General features: G+C 44.4%; 1 protein-coding gene across 13 annotated transcripts in view; it reads left to right on the plus strand.

Moving 5' to 3' along the window:
* Nucleotides 1-26,592, plus strand: part of pde9aa (phosphodiesterase 9aa) — a 304,953-nt gene that overhangs the window by 206,543 nt on the left and 71,818 nt on the right. For 6 of the 13 annotated variants that reach the window (XM_073044718.1, XM_073044716.1, XM_073044713.1 and 3 more), the window contains 2 exons: nucleotides 11,419-11,523; nucleotides 17,373-18,936. The exons of 2 other annotated variants lie outside the window; for them this stretch is intronic. In XM_073044718.1, coding sequence (XP_072900819.1) covers nucleotides 11,419-11,523; nucleotides 17,373-17,849 — 582 coding nt within the window. In that variant the 3' untranslated portion in view covers nucleotides 17,850-18,936. Of the gene's footprint in view, nucleotides 1-11,418; nucleotides 11,524-17,372; nucleotides 18,937-26,592 lie in introns of those variants that run through there. 5 more of the 13 variants (XR_012098854.1, XR_012098851.1, XM_073044722.1 and 2 more) reach the window with 2 other exon arrangements.

A 26,592-nucleotide genomic window follows, 5' to 3' on the forward strand; every position in this document is an offset into this window, starting at 1 on the left:
AACTTGGCCTTTGAGGGGTGATCTGATAGAGGTGTATAAGATGATGAAAGGCATTGATTGTGTGGATAGTCAGAGGCTTTTCCCAGGGCTGAAATGGCTAACACAAAGTGGCATAGTTTTAAGGTGCTTGGAAGTACATACAGAGTGGATGTCAGGGGTAAGTTTTTCACACAGAGTGGAATGTACTGTTGGCAACAGTGATAGAGGTGGATACAATAGGGCTTTTAAGAGACTCTTGAATAGGTAATTGGAGTTTAGAAAAATAAAGGGCTATGTGCTAGGGAAATTTCAGGGAGTTTCTAGAGTGGGTCACATTGTCCCACTCTAGAACATTGTGGGCTGAAGGGTCTGTAATGTGCTGTAGATTTCTATGTATCTTTATTCTATGTTTCTATACTAATCTCAGTAACCCTAACAAACTCACTAAACTCAGAGTCAACCCCACATAAAAATTTCAGTGACAATCACATCAAACTCGATGACAATCCCACCAATCTCTGTGACATCTCACCAATCTCAGTGAATACAGCAATCTTGGAGAAAACCCCAACAACCTCGATGACAACCCCACCAATCTCTGTGACAACCATTCTGAACTCACTGACAATCCCACCAATCTCAGTGAATACAGCAATCTTTCTTAATGACCTTGTTAGTTTCCTTCTGCAGTTTCTGTGACAACCAGCCTATCTCAGGGAAAGATCCACTAATCTTCAGTTGAATTGAATTGAATTGAATGATCTTTATTGTCATTATACATAGGTACAATGAAACTCTGTTTGGCTTCCTCTCAGGCAATTAAATAAAGTGGCAGATAAAAACAAGACAGTAATAGAAAAACAGTATTAAATAGATAAGTAGCAGAAAATAAGTTGCAGCAGCACCAGAATATCACAGTAATGCACAAAGTGCCGTTAGTGCAAGTATTTGAGTCCTTGTGTGTGCATGTGTGTGCTCACAGTTTCAGTCATTGCTCTGTGGGAGCTGTTCTGTAGTCTATTTGTTCTGGCTTTTAGTGTCCTGAACCTTTTGCTGGATGGTGGTGGGTCAAACAGGGAGTGGCCAGGGTGTGTGGTGTCTCTGGTTATGCTGATCGCTTGCCTCCTGAGTCTGCTGGAATAGATGGTGCCCAGTCCTGGGAGCTCCATCTTGACAATTCGCTGGACTGCCTTCACTACACGATACCGGTCTTGTCGCTCAGCGGCTGTGCAGCTGGCATACCACACTGTGGCGCTGTTGGTCAGGATGGTTTCAGTTATGCTGCTGTAGAAGTTAAGCAACAGCTTTTGTGGGAGTCTGGCCTGTTTCAGTTTTCTGAGGAAGAAGAGTCTTTGTTGTGCCTTTTTTTACAAGCAGTGAAGTGTTGGTGGTCCATGTCAGCTGTTTTGACAACATAACTCCAAGGAACTTTAGGTTTTCCACACTTTCCACTACCTCTCCATGTATATGGAAGGGGGTGAGTACTCTGTCCTTTGATCTCCTGAAGTCATTGATCATCTCTTAGTGACAAACCCACCACGCTAAGTGGCAGCCCCACCAAGATCATTGACAATCCCACCAATATCATTGACAACCCGCCAATCTCATTGACAATCCCGCCAATCTTAGTGACAACAAGCCAATCTCAGGGAATAATCCACTAATCTCGGTGACAATCCCACCCATCTTGGGGGCAAGCCCATGATAAAACCATAAAACAAAGGCGTAGAATTAGGCCATTTGGCCCATTGAATTTCTGCTGTCATTCAATCATGGCTGATCCTTTTTTCCTCTCCTCAGTCCCACTCTCCGGCCTTCTCCCCATAACCTTGGATGCTGTGTTCAATCAAGAACCTATCAATCTTTGCCTTAAATACACCCAACGACTTGGCCTCCACAGCTGCCTGTGGTAATAAATTCCACAAATTCACCACTGTCTAGCTAAAGAAAATTTTCTGCATTTCTGTTTTAAATGGATGCCCCTCTTTCCTGAGGGTGTGCCTTCTTGTCCTAGACTCTCCCACCATGGAAAACAGCCTTTCCACATCCCCTCTGTTTAAGCCTTTCAACATTCAAAAGCTTTCAATGAGATACCCTCCACATCCTTCTAAATTCCAGTGCATACAGACCCAGAGCCATCACAACGTTCCTCGTATGATAACCCTTTCATTCACAGAATCATCCTTGTGAACCTCCTCCGGACCATCTCCAATACCAGCACATCTTTTCTTAAATGAGGAGCCCAAAACTGTTCATAATACTCAAGGTGAGGCCTCACCAGTGCCTTATAAAACCTCACTATTACATCCCTGCTCTTGTATTCTAGACCTCTTGTAATTAATGCTGACATTGCATTTGGCTTTCTCACCTCACCTCTGACTCTGCCTGCAAATTACCCTTTAGAGTGTTCTGCACAAGGACTCCAAAGTCCTTTTCCATCTCAGTATTTGGATTTTCTCCCTGTTTATTTCTACTATCAAAGTGCATGACCATGCATTTTCCAACATTGTATTTCATTTGCCACTTTCCTGCCCATTATCCTAATCTGTCTAAGTCCTTCTGCATCCTACCTGTTTCCTCAACACTATCTGTCCTTCCACCAATCTTCATATCATATGTAAACTTGAAAAGACAGTCATGTATTCCCTCATCTAAATCATTGATATACAGCATAAAAAGAAGCGGTCCCAACACTGACTCCTGCAAAACACCACTAGTCACTGGCAGCCAACCAGAAAAGGATCCTTTTATTCCCGCTTGCTGCCTCCTACCAATAAGCCAATGCTCTAACCATGCCAGTAACTTTTCTGTAATATCATAGGCTCTTAACTTGGCAAGCAGCCTCATGTGTGGCACCTTGTCAAAGGCCTTCTGAAAGTCCAGATGTACAACATCTGCAGCATCCCGTTTATCTATTCTACTTGTAACCTCCTCAAAGAATTCCAGCAGGTTCGTCAGGCAAGATTTTCCCCTAAGGGAATCATGCTGACTATAAGACCATAACATATAAGAGCAGAAATAGGCTATTCAGCCCATCGAGTCTGCTCCACCATTCAATCATGGGCTGATCATGCCCTCTTGTCCTAGATTCCCCTACCATGGGATATAACTTTGCCACATCTAATCTGTTCAGGCCTTTTAACATTTGGAATGTTTCTATTAGATCCCTCCTCATTCTCCTGAACTCCAGAGAATACAGTAGAAGAGCTGCCAGACGTTCCTCATATGGTAACCATTTCATTCCTGGAATCATTCCCGTGAATCTTCTCTGAACCCTCTCCAATGTCAGTATATCCTTTCTAAAATAAGGATCCCAAAACTGCAAACAAAACTCCAAGTGTGGTCTCACGAGTGCTTTATAAAGCCTCAACATCACATCCTTGCTCTTATATTCTTTACCTCTAGAATGAATGCCAACATTGTATTCGCCTTCTTCACCACCAACTCAACCTGGAGGTTAACCTTTAGGGTGTCCTGCACAAGGATCTAAATAATTGTCTGTTTATTTCTTTCACCAAAGGGCATGACCATACACTTTCCAGCATTTTATTTCATTTGCCACTTCTTTGCCCATGCCCCTAAACTATCTAAGTCTCTCTTGCAGGCTCTGTTTCTTCAACACCACCCATTCCTCAAGCTACTGTTGTATCATTGGCAAACTTAGCCACAAATCCATTGATCCCATGGTCCAAATCACTGACATACATAGTAAAAAGCAGCGATCTCAACACCAACCCCTGCTCCACTGATAACCAGCAGCTAGCCAGAATAGGATCCCTTTATTACCACTCTGTTTTCTGCCGATCAGCCAATGCTCCATCCATGCTAGTAACTCCCCTATAATTCCATGGGCTCTTATCTTGCTAAGCAGCCTCATGTGCAGCATTTTGTCAAAGGCCTTCTGAAAATCCAAGTTCACCATATCTACTGCATCTCCTTTGTCTACCCTGCTTGTAATTTCCTCAAAAAATTGCAGAAGGTTAGTCAGACAGGATTTTCCTTTCAGGAAACCATGCTGGCTTTGGCCTATCTTGTCATGTGCCTCCAGGTATTCCATAATCTTATCCCTAACAATCGATTCCAACAACTTCCCAACCACTGATGTCAGGCTAACAGGTCTATAGTTTCCTTTCTGCTGCCTCCCACACTTCTTAAATAGCAGAGTAACATTTACAATTTTCCAGTCATCTGGTTACAATGCCAGAATCTAACGATTCTTGAAAGATCTTCATTAATGCCTCCACAGTCTCTCCAGCTACTTCCTTCAGAACCTGAGGGTGCATTCCATCACTTCAGGAGACTTATCCACCCTCAGATCATTAAGCTTCCTGAGCACCTTCTCAGTTATAATTTTCACTGCACATACTTCACTTCCCTGACACTCTTGAATGTCTGGTATACTGCAGACGTCTTCCACTGTGAAGACTGATGTAAATTACACATTCAGTTCCTCTGCCATCTCTGTGTCTCTCATTACAATACCTCCAGCATTATTTTCTATATCTATCCTCAACTCTCTTTTACCCTTTACATATTTAAAAAAGCTTTTAGTATCTTTTTTGATATTAGTCACCAGCTTCCTTTGATAATTCATCTTTTCCTTCCTAATGACCTTCTTAGTTTCCGTGTGAATTTTAAAAAAAGCTTCCCAATCCTCTATCCTCTCACTAGCTTTGGCTTCCTTGTATGCCCGCTCTTTTACTTTTACTTTGGCTCTGACTCAATTTGTCAGCCATGGTAGTGTCCTTCTTCCATTTTAAATTTCTTCTTATTTGGAATATATCTGTCTTGCACTTCCCTCATTTTTCACAGAAACACCAACCATTGTTGTTCTGCTGTCCTTCCTGCTGGTGTCTCTTTCCAGTCAACCTTGGTTAGTTCCCCTCTCATGTCATTGTAATTTCCTTTATTCCACTGAAATACAGACACAATGGAATTTAGTTTCTCCTTCTCAAATTTCAAAGTGAACTAGATCATATTGTGATCACTGTTTCCTAAGGATTCCTTAACCTTAAGCTCTCTTATCACCTCCGGATCATTGCACAACACCCAATCCAGCACAGCTGATCCCCTAGTGGGCTCAACAACAAGCTGTTCTAAGAATTCTACATATTCTCTCTCTTGAGGTCCAGTACTGGCCTGGTTTTCCCAATCTATTTTCATTTTAAAATCCTCAATGATTATCATGACATTGCCTTTCTGACATGCCTTTTCTATCTCCTGCTGTAATTGTTATCCACATCCCGGATGCTGTTTGGAGGCCTGTATACAACTGCCCTTAGGGTACTTTTACCCTTGCCATTTCTTAACTCAACCAATGGAGACTCTACACTTTCCAATCCTATGCCATCCCTTTCTAATGATTTCATATTATTTCTTATACACAGGGCCACACCACCCCCTTTGCCTACTAACCTATCTTTCCAATACACCGTATATCCTTGGACGTTCAGCTCCCAATGGCAGCCATCCTTTAGCCAAGTTTCAGAGATGGCAACAACTTCATACTTGCCAATCTGTAGCTGAATTTCAAGATCGTCCATTTTATTTCTTATGCTGCCTGCATTCAAATACAACACTCTCAGTCCAGTATTTGTTGCTTTCTGTTTTAACTGCACCATGCCTCTATTGCCCTGTAACTCATCCCACTCACTGTGGTTATGCCTCATCTCTTGCCTGTCCTTTCTATCATCTCTGTTGCACGCTATCTTTAATTTATTTTCGCCCATCTTGTCCTGAGTCATCAAGTACACCATTACCTCATCCTTAATAATTTACTCTAACATCTTCCCAACCACTGAGGTCAGTCTAACTGGTCTATAGTTTCCTTTCTGCTGCCTTCCTCCTTTCTTAAAGAGTGGAGCGACATTTGCAATTTTCCAGTTCTCTGCCAACATGCCAGAGTCTAATGATTTTTAAATATCATTTCTAATGCCTCCACAATTTTTATTACTACCTCTTTCAGAACCCTAGCGTGCAGTTCATCTGGTCCAGGTGACTTATGCACCCTTAGGTCTTTCAGATTTTTCAGCACCTTCTCTCTTGTAACAGTATTTGCACCCACTTCTCTACCCACGCCCTTCAACATCTGGCACACTGTCAGTGTCTTCCACAGTGCTGCAAAATACTCATTGAGTTCATCAGCCACAGAACATAGAATAGTACAGCACATTACAGGCCCTTCGGCCCACAATGTGGTGCCGACCTCCAAACCCTGCCTCCCATATAATCCCCTATCTTAAATTCCTCCATATACCTGTCTAATAGTCTCTTAAACTTCACTAGTGTATCTGCCTCCACCACTGACTCAGGCAGTGCATTCCACGCACCAACTACTCTCTGAGTAAAAAACCTTCCTCTATTATCCCCCTTGAACTTCCCTCCCCTTAACTTAAAGCCATGTCCTCTTGTACTGAGCAGTGGTGCCCTGGGGAAGAGGTGGCTGTCCACTCTGTCTATTCCTCTTAATACCTTGTATGCCTGTATCATGTCTTATGAAAGCTAACACCCCATAAGATTTCTTAACTACCCTATCTACCTGTGAGGCAACTTTCAGGGATCTGTGGACATGTACCCCCAGATCCCTTTGCTCCTCCACACTCCCAAGTATCCTGCCATTTACTTTGTACTCTGCCTTGGAGTTTGTCCTTCCAAAGTGTACCACCTCACACTTCTCTGGGTTGAACTCCATCTGCCACTTCTCAGCCCACTTCTGCATCCTATCAATGTCTCTCTGCAATCTTCAACAATCCTCTACACTATCTACAACACCACCAACCTTTGTGTCATCTGCAAACTTGCCAACACACCCTTCTATCTCCACATCCAGGTCGTTAATAAAAATCACAAAAAGTAGAGGTCCCAGAAAAGATCCTTGTGGGACACCACTAGTCACAACCCTCCAATCTGAATGTACTCCCTCCACCACAACCCTCTGCCTTCTGCAGGCAAGCCAATTCTGAATCCACCTGGCCAAACTTCCCTGGATCCCATGCCTTCTGACTTTCTGAATAAGCCTACCGTGTGGAACCTTGTCAAATGCCTTACTAAAATCCATGTAGATCACATCCACTGCACTACCCTCATCTATATGCCTGGTCACCTCCTCAAAGAACTCTATCAGGTTTGTTAGGCACGATCTGCCCTTCACAAAGCCATGCTGACTGTCCCTGATCAGACCATGATTCTCTAAATGCCCATAGATACTATCTCTAAGAATCTTTTCCAACAGCTTTCCCACCACAGACGTAAGGCTCACTGGTCTATAATTACCCGGACTATCCCTACTACCTTTTTTGAACAAGGGGACAACATTCACCTCCCTCCAATCCTCCGGTACCATTCCCGTGGACAACGAGGACATAAAGATCCTAGCCAGAGGCTCAGCAATCTCTTCCCTCGCCTCGTGGAGCAGCCTGGGGAATATTCCCGGTGACCTATCCGTCCTAATGTTTTTTAACAACTCCAACACCTCCTCTCCCTTAATATCAACATGCTCCAGAACATCAACCTCACTCATATTGTCCTCACCGTCATCAAGTTCCCTCTCATTGGTGAATACTGAAGAGAAGTATTCATTGAGGACCTCGCTCACTTCCACAGCGTCCAGGTACATCTTCCCACCCTCATCTCTAATTGGTCCTATCTTCACTCTTGTCATCCTTTTGTTCTTCACATAATTGAAGAATGCCTTGGGGTTTTCCTTTACCCTACTCTCCAAGGCCTTCTCATGCCCCCTTGCTCTTCTCAGCCCCTTCTTAAGCTCTTTTCTTGCTACGCTATATTCCTCCATAGACCCATCAGATCCTTGCTTCCTAAACCTCATGTATGCTGCCTTCTTCCACCTGACTAGATGTTCCACCTCACTTGTCACCCATGGTTCCTTCATCTTACCATTCTTTATCTTCCTCACCAGGACAAATTTATCCCTAACATCCTGCAAGAGATCCCTAAACATCAACCACATGTCCATAGTACATTTCCCTGTGAAAATATCATCCCAATTCACACCCGCAAGTTCAATCTCCTTGTTATTTCCTTGTTACTTCCATCTCATTGTTATTTCTCAGGCCTCATTTTCTAGCAGTCCTATGTCCACTCTCACTTATCCTTTATTTTTAATATACCTGAAAAAACTTTTACCATCTACTTTGATATTGTTTGCTAGCTTGCTTTCATATTTCATCTTTTCCCTCCTAATGATTCTTTTAGTTGCTCTCTGTAGGGTTTAAAAAATTTCCCAATCCTCTATCTTACTGCTAATTTTTGTTGTATGTCCTTTTTTGTACTTTTACATTAGCTTTGATTTCCCTTGTCAGCCACAGTTGTCCTATTTTGTCATTTGAATATCTCTTCATCTTTGGAATACTTCTATCTTCCACCTTCATCATTTTTCCCAGAAACTCAAGCCATTGCTGGTCTGCTGTATTCCTGCCAGCAGCTCCTTCCAATTAACTTTGGCCAACTCCTCTTTCATACCACTTTAACAAAGAAACATAGAATATCAACAGCACAATACAGGCCCTTCAGCCCACAAAGTTGTGCCGAGCATGTCCCTACCTTAGAAATTACTAGGCTTATACATAGCGCTCTATTTTCCTAAGCCCCATGTACCTATCCAAGAGTCTCTTAACAGACCCTATCGTAGCCGCCTGCACCACTGTTGCTGGCAGCCCATTCCGTGCACTCACCACTCTCTGTGTAAACAACTTACCCCTGGTCTCCTCTGTACCTACTTCCAAACACCTTAAACCTGTGTCTTCTTGTGGCAACCATTTCAGCCCTGGGAAAAAGCCTCTGACTATCCACATGATCAATGCCTCTGATCATCTTATACACCTCTATCAGGTCACCTCTCATCCTCTGTCGCTCCAAGGAGAAAAGGCGGAGTTCACTCAACCTATTTTCATAAGGCATGCTCCCCAATCCAGGCAATATCCTTGTAAGTCTCCTCCACACCCTTTCTATGGTTTCCACATCCTTTTTGTAGTGAGGTGACCAGAACTGAGCACAGTACTCCAAGTGGGGTCTGACCAGGGTCCTATATAGCTGCAACATTATCTCTTGACTCCTAAATTCAATTCCACGATTGATGAAGGCCAATACACCGTACACCTTCTTAACCACAGAGTCAACCTGCACAGCTGCTTTGAGCGTCCTATGGACTCAGACCCCAAGATCCCTCTGATCCTCCACACTGCCAAGAGTCTTACTATTAATACTATATTCTGCCATCATATTTGACCTACCAAAATGAACTACTTCACATTTATCTGGGTTGAACTCCATCTGCCACTTCTCAGCCCAGTTTTGCATCCTATCAATATCCTGCTGTAATCTCTGACAGCCCTCCACACTATCCACAACACCCCCAACCTTTGTGTCATCAGCAAACTTACTAACCCATCTTTCCACTTCCTCATCCAGGTCACTTATTAAAACTACGAAGAGTAGGGGTCCCAGAACAGATCCCTGAGGCACACCACTGGTCACAGACCTACATCCAGAATATGACCCGTCTACTACCACTCTTTGCCTTCTGTGGGCAAGCCAATTCTGGATCCACAAAGCAATGTCTCCTTGGATCCCATGCCTCCTTACTTTCTCAATAAGCCTTGTAATTTGCTTTACTCCACTGAAATAATGCCATGTCAGACTTTACTTTCTCCCTCTCAAATTTCAAGTTGAAATCAGTCATACTGTGATCACTGATTCCTAAGGGTTCTTTTACCCTAAACTCCCTAGTTACCTCCAGTTCATTACCTAACATCCAATCCAGTATAGCTGATCCCCAAGTAGGCTCAATGACAAACTGCTCTAAAAAGCCATGTTGCAGGCATTCAACAAACTCACTTTCTTGAGATCCATTTCCAACCTGATTTTCCCTATCAACCTGCATGTTGAAATCTCCCATGACTACCAAAAAACTGCCTGCCCTTTTAACACACCCTTTCTATTTCCCATTGTAATCTGTGGTCCACATCCCAGCTACATTTCCCAACACTGTATTCCATCTGTCCCTTTTTTGCCCAATCTTCCAATTTGTCTCAGTCTTGCTACAATGGTATTGCTTCCTTAGGACTACCTACCCTTCCACCTGTCTTTGTATTATCCACAAACTTTGCCACAACACCATCAATTCCATTATCCAAATCATTGTAGGTTGATAGACCATGGATTTGCACCTTGGAAAGTTTCCAGGGTGCAGGCCTGGGCAAGGATTTTATGGAAGACCGGCAGTTGCCCAAGCTGAAAGTCTCCCCTCTCCACACCACCAATGTTGTCCAAGGGAAGGGCAATAGGACCCATACAGCTCAGCACTGGTGTCGTCACAGAGCAATGTGTGGTTAAGTGCCTTGCTCAAGGACACACACGCAGCCTCAGACAAGACTCGAACTAGCGACCTTCAGATCACTAGACGAACACCTTAACCACTTGGCCACGTGCCAATACCCAAACAATGTGAAAAGCAGCAGTCCCGATACTGACATTGAGGAACACCACTAGTCACCGGCAGCCAACCAGAAAAGGCCCCTTTTATTCCTGGCATCCTCTGTAAGGAGTCTGTATTTCCTCTGCATAAAAAGAATGGGTTTTCCTTGGGTACTCTAGTTTCCTCTCACAATCCTAAAATGTACCAGGTAGCTTAATTGGTCATTTTAAATTGACCATGTTTGTGCCAGAAATACCAAATTAATTTTCTTCTGTCCACACATGAGCCATTTTCTGTCCTTTGGCTACATGTTCATGTTCCTGTCGAAACACCCCTTCAACACCTCGATCATATCTGGTTCTACTATTTCCCTGATCATTTGGGGAGTCGCCGGGGATGAACCACCATTTGGAACAGTCTTAGGGTGCCCTGGGGGATGGATGGTCATTTGGGGGGGGGGGGTATGAGGGACAGACGGCCATTCAAGGGGATCCAATGGACAGATGGTCATGTGGGTGGTCCCTGGGATGTGTGCTCCCAGCTCCAGGTCAGATATACCAAAGTTCAAAGTAAATTTATTATCAAAGTACATACGCGTTATCATATACAACCCTGAGATTCATTTCCTTGTGGGCGTATACAGTAAGTACAAAGAAACACAATAGAATCAATGAAAGACTGCACCCATTAAGGCGGGCAAACAACCAGAGTGCAAAAGACACAAACACAAAATAAATAAGTGATAAATATCAAGAACGTGATGGGGGATGGGTTGATTGGATGGGAGAGAGTGGAGGCGGAGGAGACAGACAAGTGGGAGAGTGGAGGGTGGAGTATGAAGAGGAGTGTGGTGGACGGAGGGGAGGAGCAGGGCAGAGGATGGATCATGGAGAATAAAGAGCGTAGGAGTGAATAGAGGGGTAAAGGGGTGGATAGAGCATAGAGGGGGGAAGTGGAGGATGGATGGGAGAAGAAAGGCGCATGAACATCCCATTTCTCTTCTCCAGTTACAAATGGTTCTGATCAAATGCTGTGACATCTCAAATGAGGTGAGACCAAATGATGTGGCAGAGCCCTGGGTGGACTGCTTGCTGCAGGAATACTTCATGCAGGTAAAGAAACCCCCGCACTAATCAAAGCCTCCAAGCCTTATCAGTAACCTCAACACTTTCAATCTGTCTCTCCCAGTCAACCCCTTGTCCAAATCTTTCTCCCTCCCCCCAATAATCCCCTACTCCCAAAATCAGACTCATCCCAATTCATTCATCTGCCACCCACCCAGTCAATCCTCTTCACCATAAATAATCCGTCTCCTGTAAATCAATCTTGACCTACACTCCAAATTAATCCCCCACTTGGTAACTAATAGCCATATACAATCAATCCCCTCCCTCTAAACAATTGACCTCCCATTAGTCCCTCACCTCCCACAGTGTATCGCATTTCCCTATCAATATCATGCTCCAATTAGTCTCACTTCCACAAAATCAGATCTACACATCTGACCAACCTAATTTCCTCAATCAACTCATCTTCCCCAAAACCACTCACCTCCCATACCGTCCTCTGACCCCACAGTGATCATCAGGCCATTGTCCACAATACCATCTTGTCTGGAGTAAAGGTCTTGACTTTTGACCCAAAATGTCAACTATCCATTTTCCTGCATGGATGCTGCCTGACCTGCTGAGTTCTGCCGGTATCTAACATAGAGTAACTTAAATCATCTCCCTTTCTCCATCAAAGACTTAGAAGACCTGTATATGCTAGACTGTGAAGAGGCATATAGCTGACATTCAGTTTGAGACCTGCTCCAGGGACTATCTGCCCTCACTTCAGACCTGTACACTGGCTCTCTGTCCCTCTCAGACATGAAGCATCGACCTACACCTTTTGCCTCTTCAAATGCTGACTGACCCACTGAGTTATTCCAGAATCTACATATCTCTCATCTTTACTGGAGAAAAGGATATGAAGGCGGTGAGTTGATTGAGGAAGTAGGATTGATTTGGAGTATGAAACATTTGGATGGAGCGAATCTGATTGGGGCAGGATATTGATTGGGAAATGGGGAATTATTGGGTAGTGGGGTGAGGGCGAGGGAGGTTCCTCCCCGTGTAAGACCTTAAGATAAAGTAGAATTAGGCGATTCAGCCCATTGAGTTTGCTCTGTAGAATCATGGCTGATTTATTATCCTTCTCAACCCCGTTCTCCTTCCTTCTCTATGTAAACTTTTTCGCACTGCCTAATCAAGAACCTATCAACCTCCGTTTTAAATATACTCAAAGGCTTGGTCTTCACAGCCATCTGTAGCAATGAATTCTTAGATACATTACCGTCTGGCTAAAGAAATAACTCCACATCTCTGTTCTAAGTGGACATCCTTCTATTCTGAGGCTGCTCCCTCTGGTCTTATATTCTCCCACTATTGGAAACATCCACAATATCTGCACTACCTAAGCCTTTCAATATTCCGTGAGGTATGAGATATCCCGTGCCCTCCCCCCATTATTCTAGATTCTAATGAGTACAGGTCCAGAGCCATCAAACACTCCTCATACATTAACTCCTTTCATTCCTGGGATTATTCTCGTGAACCTTCTCTGGACCCTTTCCAATTCCAGCACATTTTCACTTAGATATGGGACCCAAAACTCCTCACAGTACTTCTGATGTGGTCTGACCAGTGCCTCATAAAATTTTGACCATCTGTCCCATTTTCTTCCTCTACCGTGTTCCAGCTGCCCATTATCCTCCCCCCCTACAATCAGAATTAGGTTTAATGTCAGCCATATTCGTATATGTGAAATTTGTTGTCTTTGAGGCAGTAGTACAATGCAATGCATAATAATAGTGAAAATGTGAAATAAAGTATGTATAAATACATATTAAATAGTTAAATTAAGTAAGTATTGCAAAACTGAAAATTAAAAAGTAATGAGGTAGTGTTCACGGGTTCAATGACCATTCAGAAATTGGATGGCAGAGGGGAAGAAGCTATTCCTGAATGGTTGAGTGTGTACCTTCTCCCTGATGGTAACAATGAGAACAAGGCATGTCCTGGGTGATGGGGGTCCTTAATGATGAATGCCACCTTTTTGAGGCATTGCTCTTTGAAGATGTTGTGGATACTACGGAGGGTAGTGCCTATGATGGAGTTGACTTAAGTTTATAACTTCGTGCAGCTTATTTCGATCCTGTACACCACCCCCTCCCCCATACCAGATGGTGATAGATAGATAGATAGATAGATAGATAGATAGATAGATAGATACTTTATTCATCCCCATGGGGAAATTCAACTTTTTTTCCAATGTCCCATACACTTGTTGTAGCAAAACTAATTACATACAATACTTAACTCAGTAAAAAAAAATATGATATGCATCTAAATCACCATCTCAAAAAGCATTAATAATAGCTTTAAAAAGTTCTTAAGTCCTGGCGGTAGAATTGTAAAGCCTAATGGCATTGGGGAGTATTGACCTCTTCATCCTGTCTGAGGAGCATTGCATCGATAGTAACCTGTCGCTGAAACTGCTTCTCTGTCTCTGGATGGTGCTATGTAGAGGATGTTCAGAGTTATCCATAATTGACCGTAGCCTACTCAGCGCCCTTCGCTCAGCTACCGATGTTAAACTCTCCAGTACTTTGCCCACGACAGAGCCCGCCTTCCTTACCAGCTTATTAAGACGTGAGGCGTCCCTCTTCTTAATGCTTCCTCCCCAACACGCCACCACAAAGAAGAGGGCGCTCTCCACAACTGACCTATAGAACATCTTCAGCATCTCACTACAGACATTGAATGACGCCAACCTTCTTAGGAAGTACATTCGACTCTGTGCCTTCCTGCACAAGGCATCTGTGTTGGCAGTCCAGTCTAGCTTCTCGTCTAACTGTACTCCCAGATACTTGTAGGTCTTAACCTGCTCCACACATTCTCCATAATCACACTCCTAATAAATTATGGCTGCTATCATATTTTCTTTGTAGCCATATTGATATGTTGGGTCCAAGATAGATATAACCATATAACAATTACAGCATGGAAACAGGCCATCTCGGCCCTTCTAGTCCATGCCAACGCTTACGCTCACCTAGACCCACTGGCCCACACTCAGCCCATAACCCTCTATTCCTTTCCTGTCCATATACCTATCCAATTTTACTTTAAATGACAATACCGAACCTGCCTGTACCACTTCAACTGCAAGATCATTCCACACAGCTACCACTCTCTGAGTAAAGAAGTTCCCCCTCGTGTTTCCCTTAAACTTTTGCCCCCTAACTCTCAAATCATGTCCTCTTGTTTGAATCTCCCCTACTCTCAATGGAAAAAGCCTATCCATGCCAACTCGATCTATCCCCCTCATTATTTTAAGTACCTCTATGAAGTCCCCCCTCAACCTTCTACGCTCCAAAGAATAAAGACCTAACTTGTTCAACCTTTCCCTGTAACTTAGGTGCTGAAATCCAGGTAACATTCTAGTAAATCTTCTCTGTACTCTCTATATTTTGTTGATGTCTTTCCTATAATTCAGTGACCAGAACTGTACACAATACTCCAAATTTGGCCTTACCAATGCCTTGTACAATTTTAACATTACATCTCAACTCCTATACTCAATGCTCTGATTTATAAAGGCCAGCATACCAAAAGCTTTCTTCACCACCCTATCCACATGAGATTCCACTTTCAGGGAATTATGCACCATTATTCCTAGATCACTCTGTTCTACTGCATTCTTCAATGCCCCACCATTTACCATGTATGTCCTATTTGGATTATTCCTACCAAAATGTAGTACCTCACACTTATCAGCATTAAACTCCATTTGCAATCATTCAGCCCACTCTTCTAACTGGCCTAAATCTCTCTGCAAGCTACTTCATTATCCACAATGCCTCCTACCTTAGTATAATCTGTATACTTACTAATCCAATTTACCACCGCATCAACCAGATCATTAATGTATATAACAAACAACATTGGACCCAATACAGATCCCTGAGGCACACCACTAGTCACAAGCCTCCAACCTGACAAACAGTTATCCACCACTACTCTCTGGCATCTCCCATCTAGCCACTGTTGAATCCATTTTACTACTTCAATATTAATACCTAACGATTGAACCTTCCTAACTAACCTTCCGTGCGGAACCTTGTCAAAGGCCTTACTGAAGTCCATATAGACAACATCCACTACTGTACCCTCATCAACTTTCCTCGTAGCCTCTTCAAAAAATTCAATAAGATTTGTCAAACATGACCTTTCACGTAGAAATCCATGTTGATTTTTCCTAATCAGACCCTGTCGATCCAGATAATTATATATACCATCTCTAAGAATACTTTCCGTTAATTTACCCACCACTGACGTCAAACTGACAGGCCTATAATTGCTAGGTTTACTCTAAGAACACTTTTTAAACAATTGGAACCACATGAACAATACGCCAATCCTCCGGCACCATCCCCGTTTCTAATGACATTTGAAATATTTCTGTCAGAGCCCCTGCTATTTCTGCACCAACTTCCCTCAAGGTCCTAGAGAATATCCTGTCAGGATCTGGAGATTTATCCAAGATCCTCATAGATCCAATAGATCCTCAGAGATATTGACACCCAAGAAGACCGTAAGACATAGGAGCAGAATTAGGTAATCTGGCCCATCGAGTCTGCTCCACCATTCAATCATGGATGATCCTATTTTTCTATCTCCTCTTGAACCCCAGTTCCCAGCCTTCTCCCCATAACCTTTGATGTCCAATCAAGAACCTATCAATCTCTGCCTTAAATACACCCAACAAGTTGGCCTCCATAGCTGCATGTGGCAACAAATTCACCACCCTTATTTCTACCACCAAAGTGCATGACCATGCATTTTCCAACATTGTATTTCATTTGCCACTTTCTTGCCCATTCTCCTAATCTGTCAAAGTCCTTTTGCATCCTACCTGTTTCTTCAACACTACCTGCCACTCCACCAATTTTCATATCATCTGCAAACTTGGCAACAAAGCCATCTATTCTATCAACTAAATCATTTATATACAGCATTAAAAGAAGTGGTCCCAACCAGATAAGGATCCTTTTATTCCCACTTGCTGTCTCCAACCAATCAGCCAATGCTCTAACCATGTTAGTAACTTTCCTGTAATACCATGGACTCTTAACGTGGTGAGCAACCTCATGCATGGCACCTTGTCAAAGGCCTTCTGAAAGTCCAAATATACAACATCTACTACATCCCCTTTATCCATCCTACTTGTAATCACCTCAAAGGATTCCAACAGGTTCATAAGGCAGGATTTTCCCTGAAGGAAATCATGCCGACTTTGTACTATTTTGTCCTGTGTCACCAACTACTCCATCACCTCATCCTTCACAATTGACTCTAACATCTTCCCAACCTGAGGTCAGGCTAACTAGTCTATAATTTCCTTCCTGCTGCCTTCCTCCTTTCTTAAAGTGTGAAGTAACACTTGCAATTTTCCAGTCCTCTGGCACCGTGCCAGAGTCCAATAGTTTTTGAAAGATCATTTCCAATGCCACCATAATCTCTAATGCTACCTCTTTCAGAACCCTAGGATACAATTCATCTGATCTGGATGACTTATGTACATTTAGGTCTTTCAGCTTTTTGAGCACCTTCTCCCTTGTAACAGTAACTGCACCCACTTCTCTTCCTTCACACTCTACAATATCAGGCATACTGCTAGTATCTTCCACAGTGAAGACTGATGCAAGATACTCATCATTTAGTTCATCAGCCATCTCCTTGTCCCTTGTTATTATTTCTCTTGCCTCATTTTCTAGCGGTCCTATATCCACTCTCATTTCTCTTTTATTTTTAACATACTTGAAAAAGCTTTTACTATCCACTTAGATATTATTTGCTAGGTTGCTTTCATATTTCATCTTTTCCCTTCTAATAATCTTAATTGGTCTCTGTAGGTTTTAAAAAACTTTCCAATCCTCTATCTTCCCACCGTGACTCAGTTCATGGACTGGTTTCAGCCGGGAGTCCGGCCCTCCGGGATTAAGTGTCGGCTTCAGGGCCCGACCCGATCGACAGCCCGGGCCCCCAGCAGTTGGAAGTGGCAGCGGAGCCTCCCCCATCACTTGGCCCGACCTGGAGTGCCCAACAAATCGACCCGCCGATTGATCCCCGAGGGACGCGTCCACCAACCTCAAAGCTGCCAACAACACACTGCATCGATGGAAACCTGGAAAGACGCACTATTTACCGAGGAAGAGTGGGAAAAGAGCTGGGCTGCTGATCAGATTGAAGTGGGCTTTAGGGTCCCTCTGCCCACCAGCCTACTAACTAATGTGCAAGCCATAGAGAACAAGGTGGATGATCTTAAAGGGAGACTCACCTACTGCACGGAGATGCAGAACTGCTGTGTATTCTGTTTTGCCAAGACCTAGCTCTCCCCTGCCAACCCCGACTGTGCCATCCGACCAGAGGGATTGTCGATCCATCGGATGGACCGCACGGCGTCTTCGGGCAAGACGAAGGGAGGTGGTGTCTGCCTACTGTCAACACTGCGTGGTGCTCCGACACAGTGGCACTGACAAGCTCCTGCAGTCCGGACCTGGAACATCTGTCGGTGAAGTGCCGTCCCTATTATCTGCCACGGGAATTCATCTCGGTCATACTGACAGCGGTCTACATTCCCCCCCAGACAGACGTGGAGTGTGCTGTGAAATACACTGTATGCCAACATAAGTGAACTTGAGACCAGGTATCCGGAGGCTTTTCTCATTACAGCCGGGGACTTTAACCAGGCCAACCTCAGAAAAGTGCTGCCAAAGTTATACCAACATGTCTCCTGCTCCACTCAAGGCCTGAATATACTTGACCACTGCTACACAGCAGTCAAGGATGCCTACCATTCCGTCCCACGACCTCACTTTGGAAAATCAGACCATCAGGCCGTACTCCTCCTCCCGGCTTACAAACAGAAACTGAAGCGGGAGGTCACGGTGTCAAAAGTGGTGTCGCGTTGGACAGAGGAAACGGATGAGGTCCTCCGTGACTGCTTTGAATCGGTGGATTGGTCAGTATTCAAGGACTCAGCAGCTAACCTCGATGAGTATGCCTCAGCTGTCACGGACCTTATCTGGAAATGCACAGAGGACTGTGTGTCTCGAAAGACAATCTGGGTATTCCCTAACTGGAAACCTTGGATGAGGGAAACCTTGGATGAATTATGAGGTGCAATCCCTTTTGAAGGCTAGAGCTGTGGCTTTTAGGTCTGGGGATACCAGTCGCTACACGGAATCCAGGTGTGAACTCTGGAAAGCCATTAAAGGCGCCAAGAGGCAATATCGAGCCAAGTTGGAAGCCCAGGCTAACCAGAGGGATGCCAGTAGACTATGGCAGGGTCCAAATGAGATCACTGGGTGCAAAGAAAAGGCTGGGAATATCAATAACTGTAGCGCTTCTCTTCCTGATGAACTTAACGTACTCTACAACAAGATTCGAATAGAAGAGGAGCGTCCCACCCCCCCCCCCCCCTCCCCCGGATGAACCGGACCTGGTGGCATCGAGATTCATCGTCACCGAGCAAGACGTTAGAAGAGCCTTCCTGAAGATAAATCCAAGGAAGGTGACGGGCCCAGATGGCATCCCAGGACGGGTTCTCTGGGCCTGTGCAAGCGAGCTAGCTGGAGTGTTTGCTGACATCTTCAACTGCTCCCTGCTTCAGTCTAAGATCCCCTCGTGTTTTAAGAAGGCAACGATAATCCCGGTGCCAAAGAAAAGCAAGGTGGCATGCCTGAATGACTATCAACCTGTGACTCTGACATCAATTGCTATGAAATGCTTTGAGCGATTGGTTATGGTACACATCAACCATAACCTACCGGTCAACCTCGACGCTTTGCAATTCGCCTACCGGAGCAACAGGTCAACGGCAGATGCCATCTCTCTGGCATTACATTCCTCCTTAGAACACCTGGAAATAAAGACTCATATGTAAGGCTCATTGACTACAATGTAGTCTTTTCATTGACTACAGCTCTGCCTTTAATACCATCATTCCAAATAAACTGATTCCTAAGCTCCAGAACCTGGGTCTTAGCACTCAGATCTGCAGCTGTATCTTCAACTTCCTCACAGGCAGGAACAGGCTGTAAAAATAGGGGACAAGCTCTCCTCTACAATCATTCTGAGCACCGGTGCCCCACAAGTCTGTGTGCTCAGCCCCCTGCTCTACTCACTGTACACCCATGATTGTGTAGCCAAGTTTCCATCGAACTCAATATATAAGTTTGCTGATGACACCACAATTGTAGGCTGTATCTTGGGTAATGATGAGTCTGGGTACAGAGAGGAAATTAATAACCTAGTGGCATGGTGCAAAGGTAATAACCTATCCCTCAATGTCAGCAAGATGAAGGAATTGGTTGTCGACTTCAGAAGGAGTAGCAGACCGCACAACCCCATGAACATCGGTGGTGCACAGGTGGAACAGGTCAAAAGCTTTAAGTTCCTTGGGGTGAATATCACAAATGACCTGACTTGGTCTGACTAAACAGAGTCCACTGCCAAGAAGGCCCACCAGTGCCTTTACTTCCTGAGAAAGCTGAAGAAATTTGGCCTGTCCCCTAAAACCCTCACTAATTTTTATAGATGCACCGTAGAAAGCATTCTTCTAGGGTGCATCACAACCTGGTATGGAAGTTGTCCTGTCCAAGACCGGAAGAAGCTGCAGAAAATCGTGAACATAGCCCAGCACATCACACAAACCAATCTTCCATCCTTGGACTCACTTTACACCGCATGCAGTCAGAGCAGTGCTACCAGGATAATCAAGGACATGACCCACCCAGCCAACATACTTTTTGTCCCTCTTCCGTCCGGGAGAAGGTTCAGGAGCTTGAAGATTCGTACGGCCAGATTTGGGAACAGCTTCTTTCCAACTGTGATAAGACTGCTGAAGGGATCCTGACCCGGATCTGGGCCATACCTTCCAAACATCTGGACCTGACTTGCACTACCTTACTTTCCCTTTTCTATTTTTTAATTATGATTTATAAATTAAATTTTTATTATACTTGCTTCGATTTGTACTCCAGGGAGCGCAAAGCACAGAATCAAATATCGCTGTGATGATTGTACACTTTAGTATCAATTGTTTGGTGACAATAAAGTAAAAAAAAATCTTTTTGCTTTGTTGTGTGCCTTTTCTTTTGGTTTTACAATAGCTTTGAAATCCTTTGTCAGCCACAGTTATACTATTTTACCATTTGAGTATTTCTTCATTTTTGGAATACACATGTCCTGCACCTTCCTCATTTTTCCTAGAAACTCACGCCATTACTGCTCTGCTGTCATCCCTGCCAGCAACTCCTTCCAATTTGCTTTGGCCATCAGACTTTACTTTCTCCCTCTCAAATTTCAAGTTGAATGCAATCATATTCTGATCACAGGTTCCTAAAGGTTCTTTTACCTTGAGCTCCCTAATCGCCTCTAGTTCATTACATAACACCCAATCCAGCCAGTATAGCTGATCTCCGAGTAGGCTCAATGATAAACTGCTCTTAAAAGCTGTCTCTTAGGTATTCAACAAACTCACTGTCTTCAGATCCATTACCAACCTGATTTTCCCAATCGACCTGCATGTTAAAAGTTCCTATAACTACCATGACATTACCCTTTTGATTTGTCTTTTCTATTTCCTGTTGTAATTTGGTCCACCTCCCAGCCACTGTTGGGAGGCCTGTATATAACTGCCATCAGAGTCCTTTTACCCTTGCAGTTTCTTAACTCAACCCACAAGGATTCAACATCTTCCGATCCTATGTCACATCTTTCTACTGACTTGATGCCATTCTTTACCAGTAGAGCCACACCACCCCTCTGCCTACCTTCCTATCCCTCTGTTACAACATGTAACCTTGGACAATCAGCTGCCAACTACAACCATCCTTCAGCCACGATTCAGTGATGGCCACAACATCATACCAGGCAATCTGTAATAGTGCAACAAGATCATCCACCTTATTTCTTATACTACATACATTTAGATGCAACACCTTGAGTACTGTAATTGCTATCCTTTCTGATTCTGCATCCCTAATGTAACGATACTCACCCTGTTGGCTGCAACTAAGTCCCATCACCCGCCTGCCCTTCCTGACAATCTGACTGCATGCTATCTTTATTTTTTTACCATCTGTCTTATCCTGAGTCCTATCCCTCTAGTTCCCACACCACTGCCAAGTTAATTTAAATCCTCCCCAACAGCTTTACCAAATCTGCCTGGAAGAACATTGGTCCCCCTCAGGTTCAGGAGCAACCCCTCACTTTTGAACGGGTCATACCTCCCCCAGACAGATCCCAATGATCCAAGAAGCTGAAGCCCTGCCTCCTGCACCAGCTTCTCAGCCACACATTTATCATCCTGTTTCTACCCTCACTGGTACATGGCACAAGCAACAATTCAGAAATTATTACCTGGGAGGTCCTGCTTCTCGGCTTTATACCTAGCTCTCTAAATTTTCCTTTCAGGACCTCATTGCTTTTCCTTCCTATGTCACTGGTACAAATAGGTACCAAGACATCTGGCTGCTCCCCCTCCCTCTCCAAAATGTTGTGGAAGCAACCTGAGACATCCCTGACCCTGGTACCTGGGAGGCAGCGTGCCATCTGGGTGTCCTGTTCACATCCACAGAATCTCCTGTGTGTTTCCCTCACTATCCAGCCCCCTATCACTACTGTTCCTTTCTTCTCCCTCTTTCCCTTTTGCACCACGGACCCATGCTCAGTGCCTGTAACCCGGTCTCCATAGCTTTCTACTGGGAGGTCATCACCCACAAAAGTATCCAAAACAGTCCACAAAAAGATCCACAAACCTGCCTGTCCAGGTAGACCTATTGTCTCAGCTTGCTCCTGCCCCACTGAACTCATTTCTGCATACCTTGACACTGTCTTATCCACCCTTGTTCAATCTCTTCCCACCTATGTTCGTGACACTTCTCATGCTTTGAATTTTTTCAATGATTTTAAGTTCCCTGGCCCCTACCATCTTATTTTCACCATGGACGTCCAGTCCCTATATACCTCCATCCCACACCAAGATGGTCTCGAAGCTCTTCGCTTTTTTTTGGATTCCAGACCTAACCAATTCCCTTCTACCACCACTCTCCTCCGTCTAGCGGAATTAGTTCTTACTCTCAATAATTTCTCCTTTGGCTCCTCCCACTTCCTCCAAACCAAGGGTGTAGCCATGGGCACTCGTATGGGTCCCAGTTATGCCTGCCTTTTTGTTGGCTTTGTGGAACAGTCCATGTTCCAAGTCTATACGGGTATCCGCTCCCCTCTTTTCCTTCACTACATCGACGACTGCATTGGCACTGCCTCCTGCACGCATGCTGAGCTCGTCAACTTCATTAACTTTGCCTCCAACTTTCACCCTGCCCTCAAATTTACCTGGTCCATTTCCAACACCTCCCTCCCCTTTCTTGATCTTTCTGTCTCTAACTTCCGTTAATGCCCCTCCTCCCCTTCTTACCTCATCCCTGACATATTTAGTTGTTTGTTTTTTTTCTCTCTCTCTGCTCATCACTCTGCCTGTTCTCCATCTCCCTCTGGTGCTTCCCCCCCCACTTTCTTTCTCCCGAGGCCTCCCGTCCCATGATCCTTTCCCTTCTCCAGCTCTGTATCACTTTCGCCAATCACCTTTCCAGTTCTTAGCTTCATCTTACCCCCTCCGGTCTTCTCCTATCATTTTGCATTTCCCCCTCCCCTCACTACTTTTAAATCTCTTACTATCTTTTCTTTCGGTTAGTCCTGACGAAGGGTCTCGGCCCGAAATGTTGACAGTGCTTCTCCCTATAGATGCTGCCTGGCCTACTGTGTTCCACCAACATTTTGTGTGGTTTGTTGTTTGAATTTCCAGCATCTGCAAATTTCCTCATGTTTGCCCAAAACGGTATACTAGTTTTTGAGGGGAATGACCACAGGGGTGCTCTGCTATAACTGCCCATTCCCATTTCTCCTGACAGTCACCCAGTTACTTGCCTTCTGCAACTTTGGGGTGACTACTTCCCTGTAACTTTGATCAATTATCTCCTCACTGTCCCGTTCAAGCCGAAGGTCATCCAGCTGCTGCTCCAGATCCCTAACACGGTCTTCAAGGAGCTGCAACCGGATGCACTTCACGCAGATATACTTCCCAAGGGAGACTCTGGGTCTCCCAAGACTCCAACATCCAGCACAAAGAAAACACCATGGCCATTTAAATGGTACAGTAAGAGAGGAAAAAAAACAAAAAGGAAACCTTAACAGACACTTTACACAGAGCCAACGCCTGCTCTGAGCCAAAGCCTCCTTTGAGCCAAAGACTGTCATTTCTCCTCTCGCCACTGATCTATCCCCAACAATGGCCACTCTGCTTTTCCTTTCTGTACTTTTATTTAGTTTGTAAAGCTCTGTTGATAGATAGATAGATAGATAGATAGATAGATACTTTATTCATCCCCATGGGGAAATTCAACATTTTTTCCAATGTCCCATACACTTGTTGTAGCAAAAACTCCTTACATACAATACTTAACTCAGTAATAATATGATATGCATCTAAATCACTAACTCAAAAAGCATTAATAATAGCTTTAAAAAAAAAAAAGTTCTTAAGTCCTGGCTGCTAATAGGCCACGTACAAAGGACAAATGCTCTCGTAGCTCCCTTTTTAAATAACCACTGCCGATCTGCGAGAAATCCCTCTTGATGGAGCTCTGTTGATGCCGATGATAGGCCACATACAAGGACTTGAAAATGCTCTCTTTTTCCACTTCTGATCCCTCTATGAGGACTGGTTTGTGTTCCCTCACTTCCCTTTCAGAAGACCACAATCATTTCTTTGGTCTCTCTGACACTGAGTTCAAAGTTGTTGTTGCAACACCTCTCAACTAGTGATAAGTCTCACTCCTGTATGCCCTCTTGTCACCATCTGAAATTTTTGCTAACAGTTGTATTGTCAGAATTATAGATGGCATTTGAGCTATGCCTAGCCACACAGTCATGGCTGGACAGAGAGTAGAGCAGTGGGCAAAGCACACATCCCTGAGGTATGCCAGCGTTGATTGTCAGCAATGTGGAGATGTTATTTCAGATGTGCACAGATTATGGTCTTCTAGTGAGGAAGTCAGAGATACAATTGAGGGGGAGATACAGAGGCCCAGGTTTTGGGGTTTTTCAATCAGAACTGTAGGAATGATCCTGTTTAACACTCAGCTGTAACCAATAAACAGCATCCTGCTGTATTGTCCAGGTGATTCAAAGTCGTTCGAAGAGCCACTGAGATCACATCCACCATAGACCTATCATGGTGATAAGCCAATTGCATTGGGTCCAGGTCCTTCTAGCCATGACCAACCTCTCACAGCACTTCATCACTGTAGATGTGAACATTATTACTCCCACCATGCAACTCCCCCCCACCCCCGTCACTTCATACACCCAATTTGCTTTCTTTCCTGTTCCCTCTCAGACCCAAAATACAATATACAACCTTTGCTTCCACAGATACTGCCTGACCAATCAAGGTCTTCCAGTGTTCTGTTGTTCCTTTTCTCCAAATGCTCACACTCCCCTTTCTCATAGCAAATCCAGCTGCCCAGGCAACCATGGGATCTCCAGAGACCCTAATAACTCCTCATTCCCCCAATCAATTCCCCTACAACTAATCACAAAGAAGAGAAAATCTGCAGATGCTGCAAATCCAAGCAACATACTCAAAATGCTAGAAGAACTCGGCAGGCCAGGCAGCATCTATGGAAAAGAGTCAACATTTCGGACCAAGACCCTTCAGCAGGCCTTGAGAAAAAATGTTGAGGAGTAGAGTTAAAAAGTAGTGAGAAGGAAGGAAGAAAAACAAGGTGATAGGTGAAACTGGGAAGGGGAGGGATGGAGCACAAGGTGATAGGTGAAACTGGGAGGGGGAGGGATGAAGTAAAGAGCTGGGAAGTTGATGGTGAAAGAGATACAGGACTGAAGATGAGGAAATCTAATAGGAGAGGATAGAAAGCCATGGAAGAAAGAAGGGGGAGGAGCACCTGAGGGAGGTGATGGGAGGCAAGGTATTGAGGTGAAAGAAGGAAAATGGGATGGATATGGTGAAGGAGAAAGAGGGAGGGTGAGTATTACTGGAAGTTTGAGAAATCTATTTTCATGCTACCCAGACAGAATATAAGGTGTTTCTCCTCCAACCTAAGTGTGGGCTCATCATGTGAGTGGAGGAGGCCAAGAATAGACATATCGAAAAGGGAATGAGAAGTGGAATTAAAATGGGTGGCCACTGGGAGATCCCGCATTTTCTGGCAGATGGAGAGTAGGTGCTCGGTGAAGCAGTCTCCTCGATATACAGGAGGCTGCACCGGGAGCACCGGACACAGTAAATGACACCAACAGACTCACAGGTGAAGTGTCGCCTCACCTGGAAGGACTATTTAGGGCCCTGAATGGCATTGAGGGAGGAGGTGTAGGGGAAGGTGTAGCACTTGTTCCACTTGCAAGGATAAGAGCCATTGGGAGATCGGGGGAGGGACAAATGGACAAGGGAATTGTGTATGGAGCGATCTCTGTGGAAAGCAGGAAGTGGGGTGGGGGGTGGAAAAGATCTGCTTGTTGGTGGGATCCCGTAGGAGATGGCGGAAGTTGCAGAGAATTCCATGCTGGACGTGGAGGCTGGTGGTGTGGTATGTGAGGACAAGAGGAGCCCTATCCCTGGTGGGGTGGCAGGAGGATGGGGTAAGAGCAAATGTGCGTGAAATTGAAGAGATGTGGTTGAGGGCATCGTTGATGGTGAAGGAAGGGAAGTCCCTTTCTTTGAAAGAGGAGGACATCTCCTTCATTCTGGAATGAAAAGCCTCATCCTGAGAGCAGATACGGTGGAAACAGAGGAATTGAGGGAAGGGGATGGCATTTTTACAAGCCTGTGGGTTTATTATAGACATCAGTTGATAAGTTGCCTCCAGAGATAGAGACAGAGAGATTGAGAAAGGGGAGGGAGGTATTGAAAATGGAAATAGCTTACACTGCTAGACGTCCCCCACTTTTCCTACACTACATTGACTTCTGCATTGGTGCTGCTTCCTGCACCCATGTGGAACTTGTCAACTTCACCCCTTTGCTTCCAACTTCCACCCTGCCCTCAAATTT

Source organism: Hemitrygon akajei, chromosome 5 (genome assembly GCF_048418815.1).
Source record: "Hemitrygon akajei chromosome 5, sHemAka1.3, whole genome shotgun sequence".
In the NCBI taxonomy this organism is placed as follows: Eukaryota; Metazoa; Chordata; class Chondrichthyes; order Myliobatiformes; family Dasyatidae; genus Hemitrygon; species Hemitrygon akajei.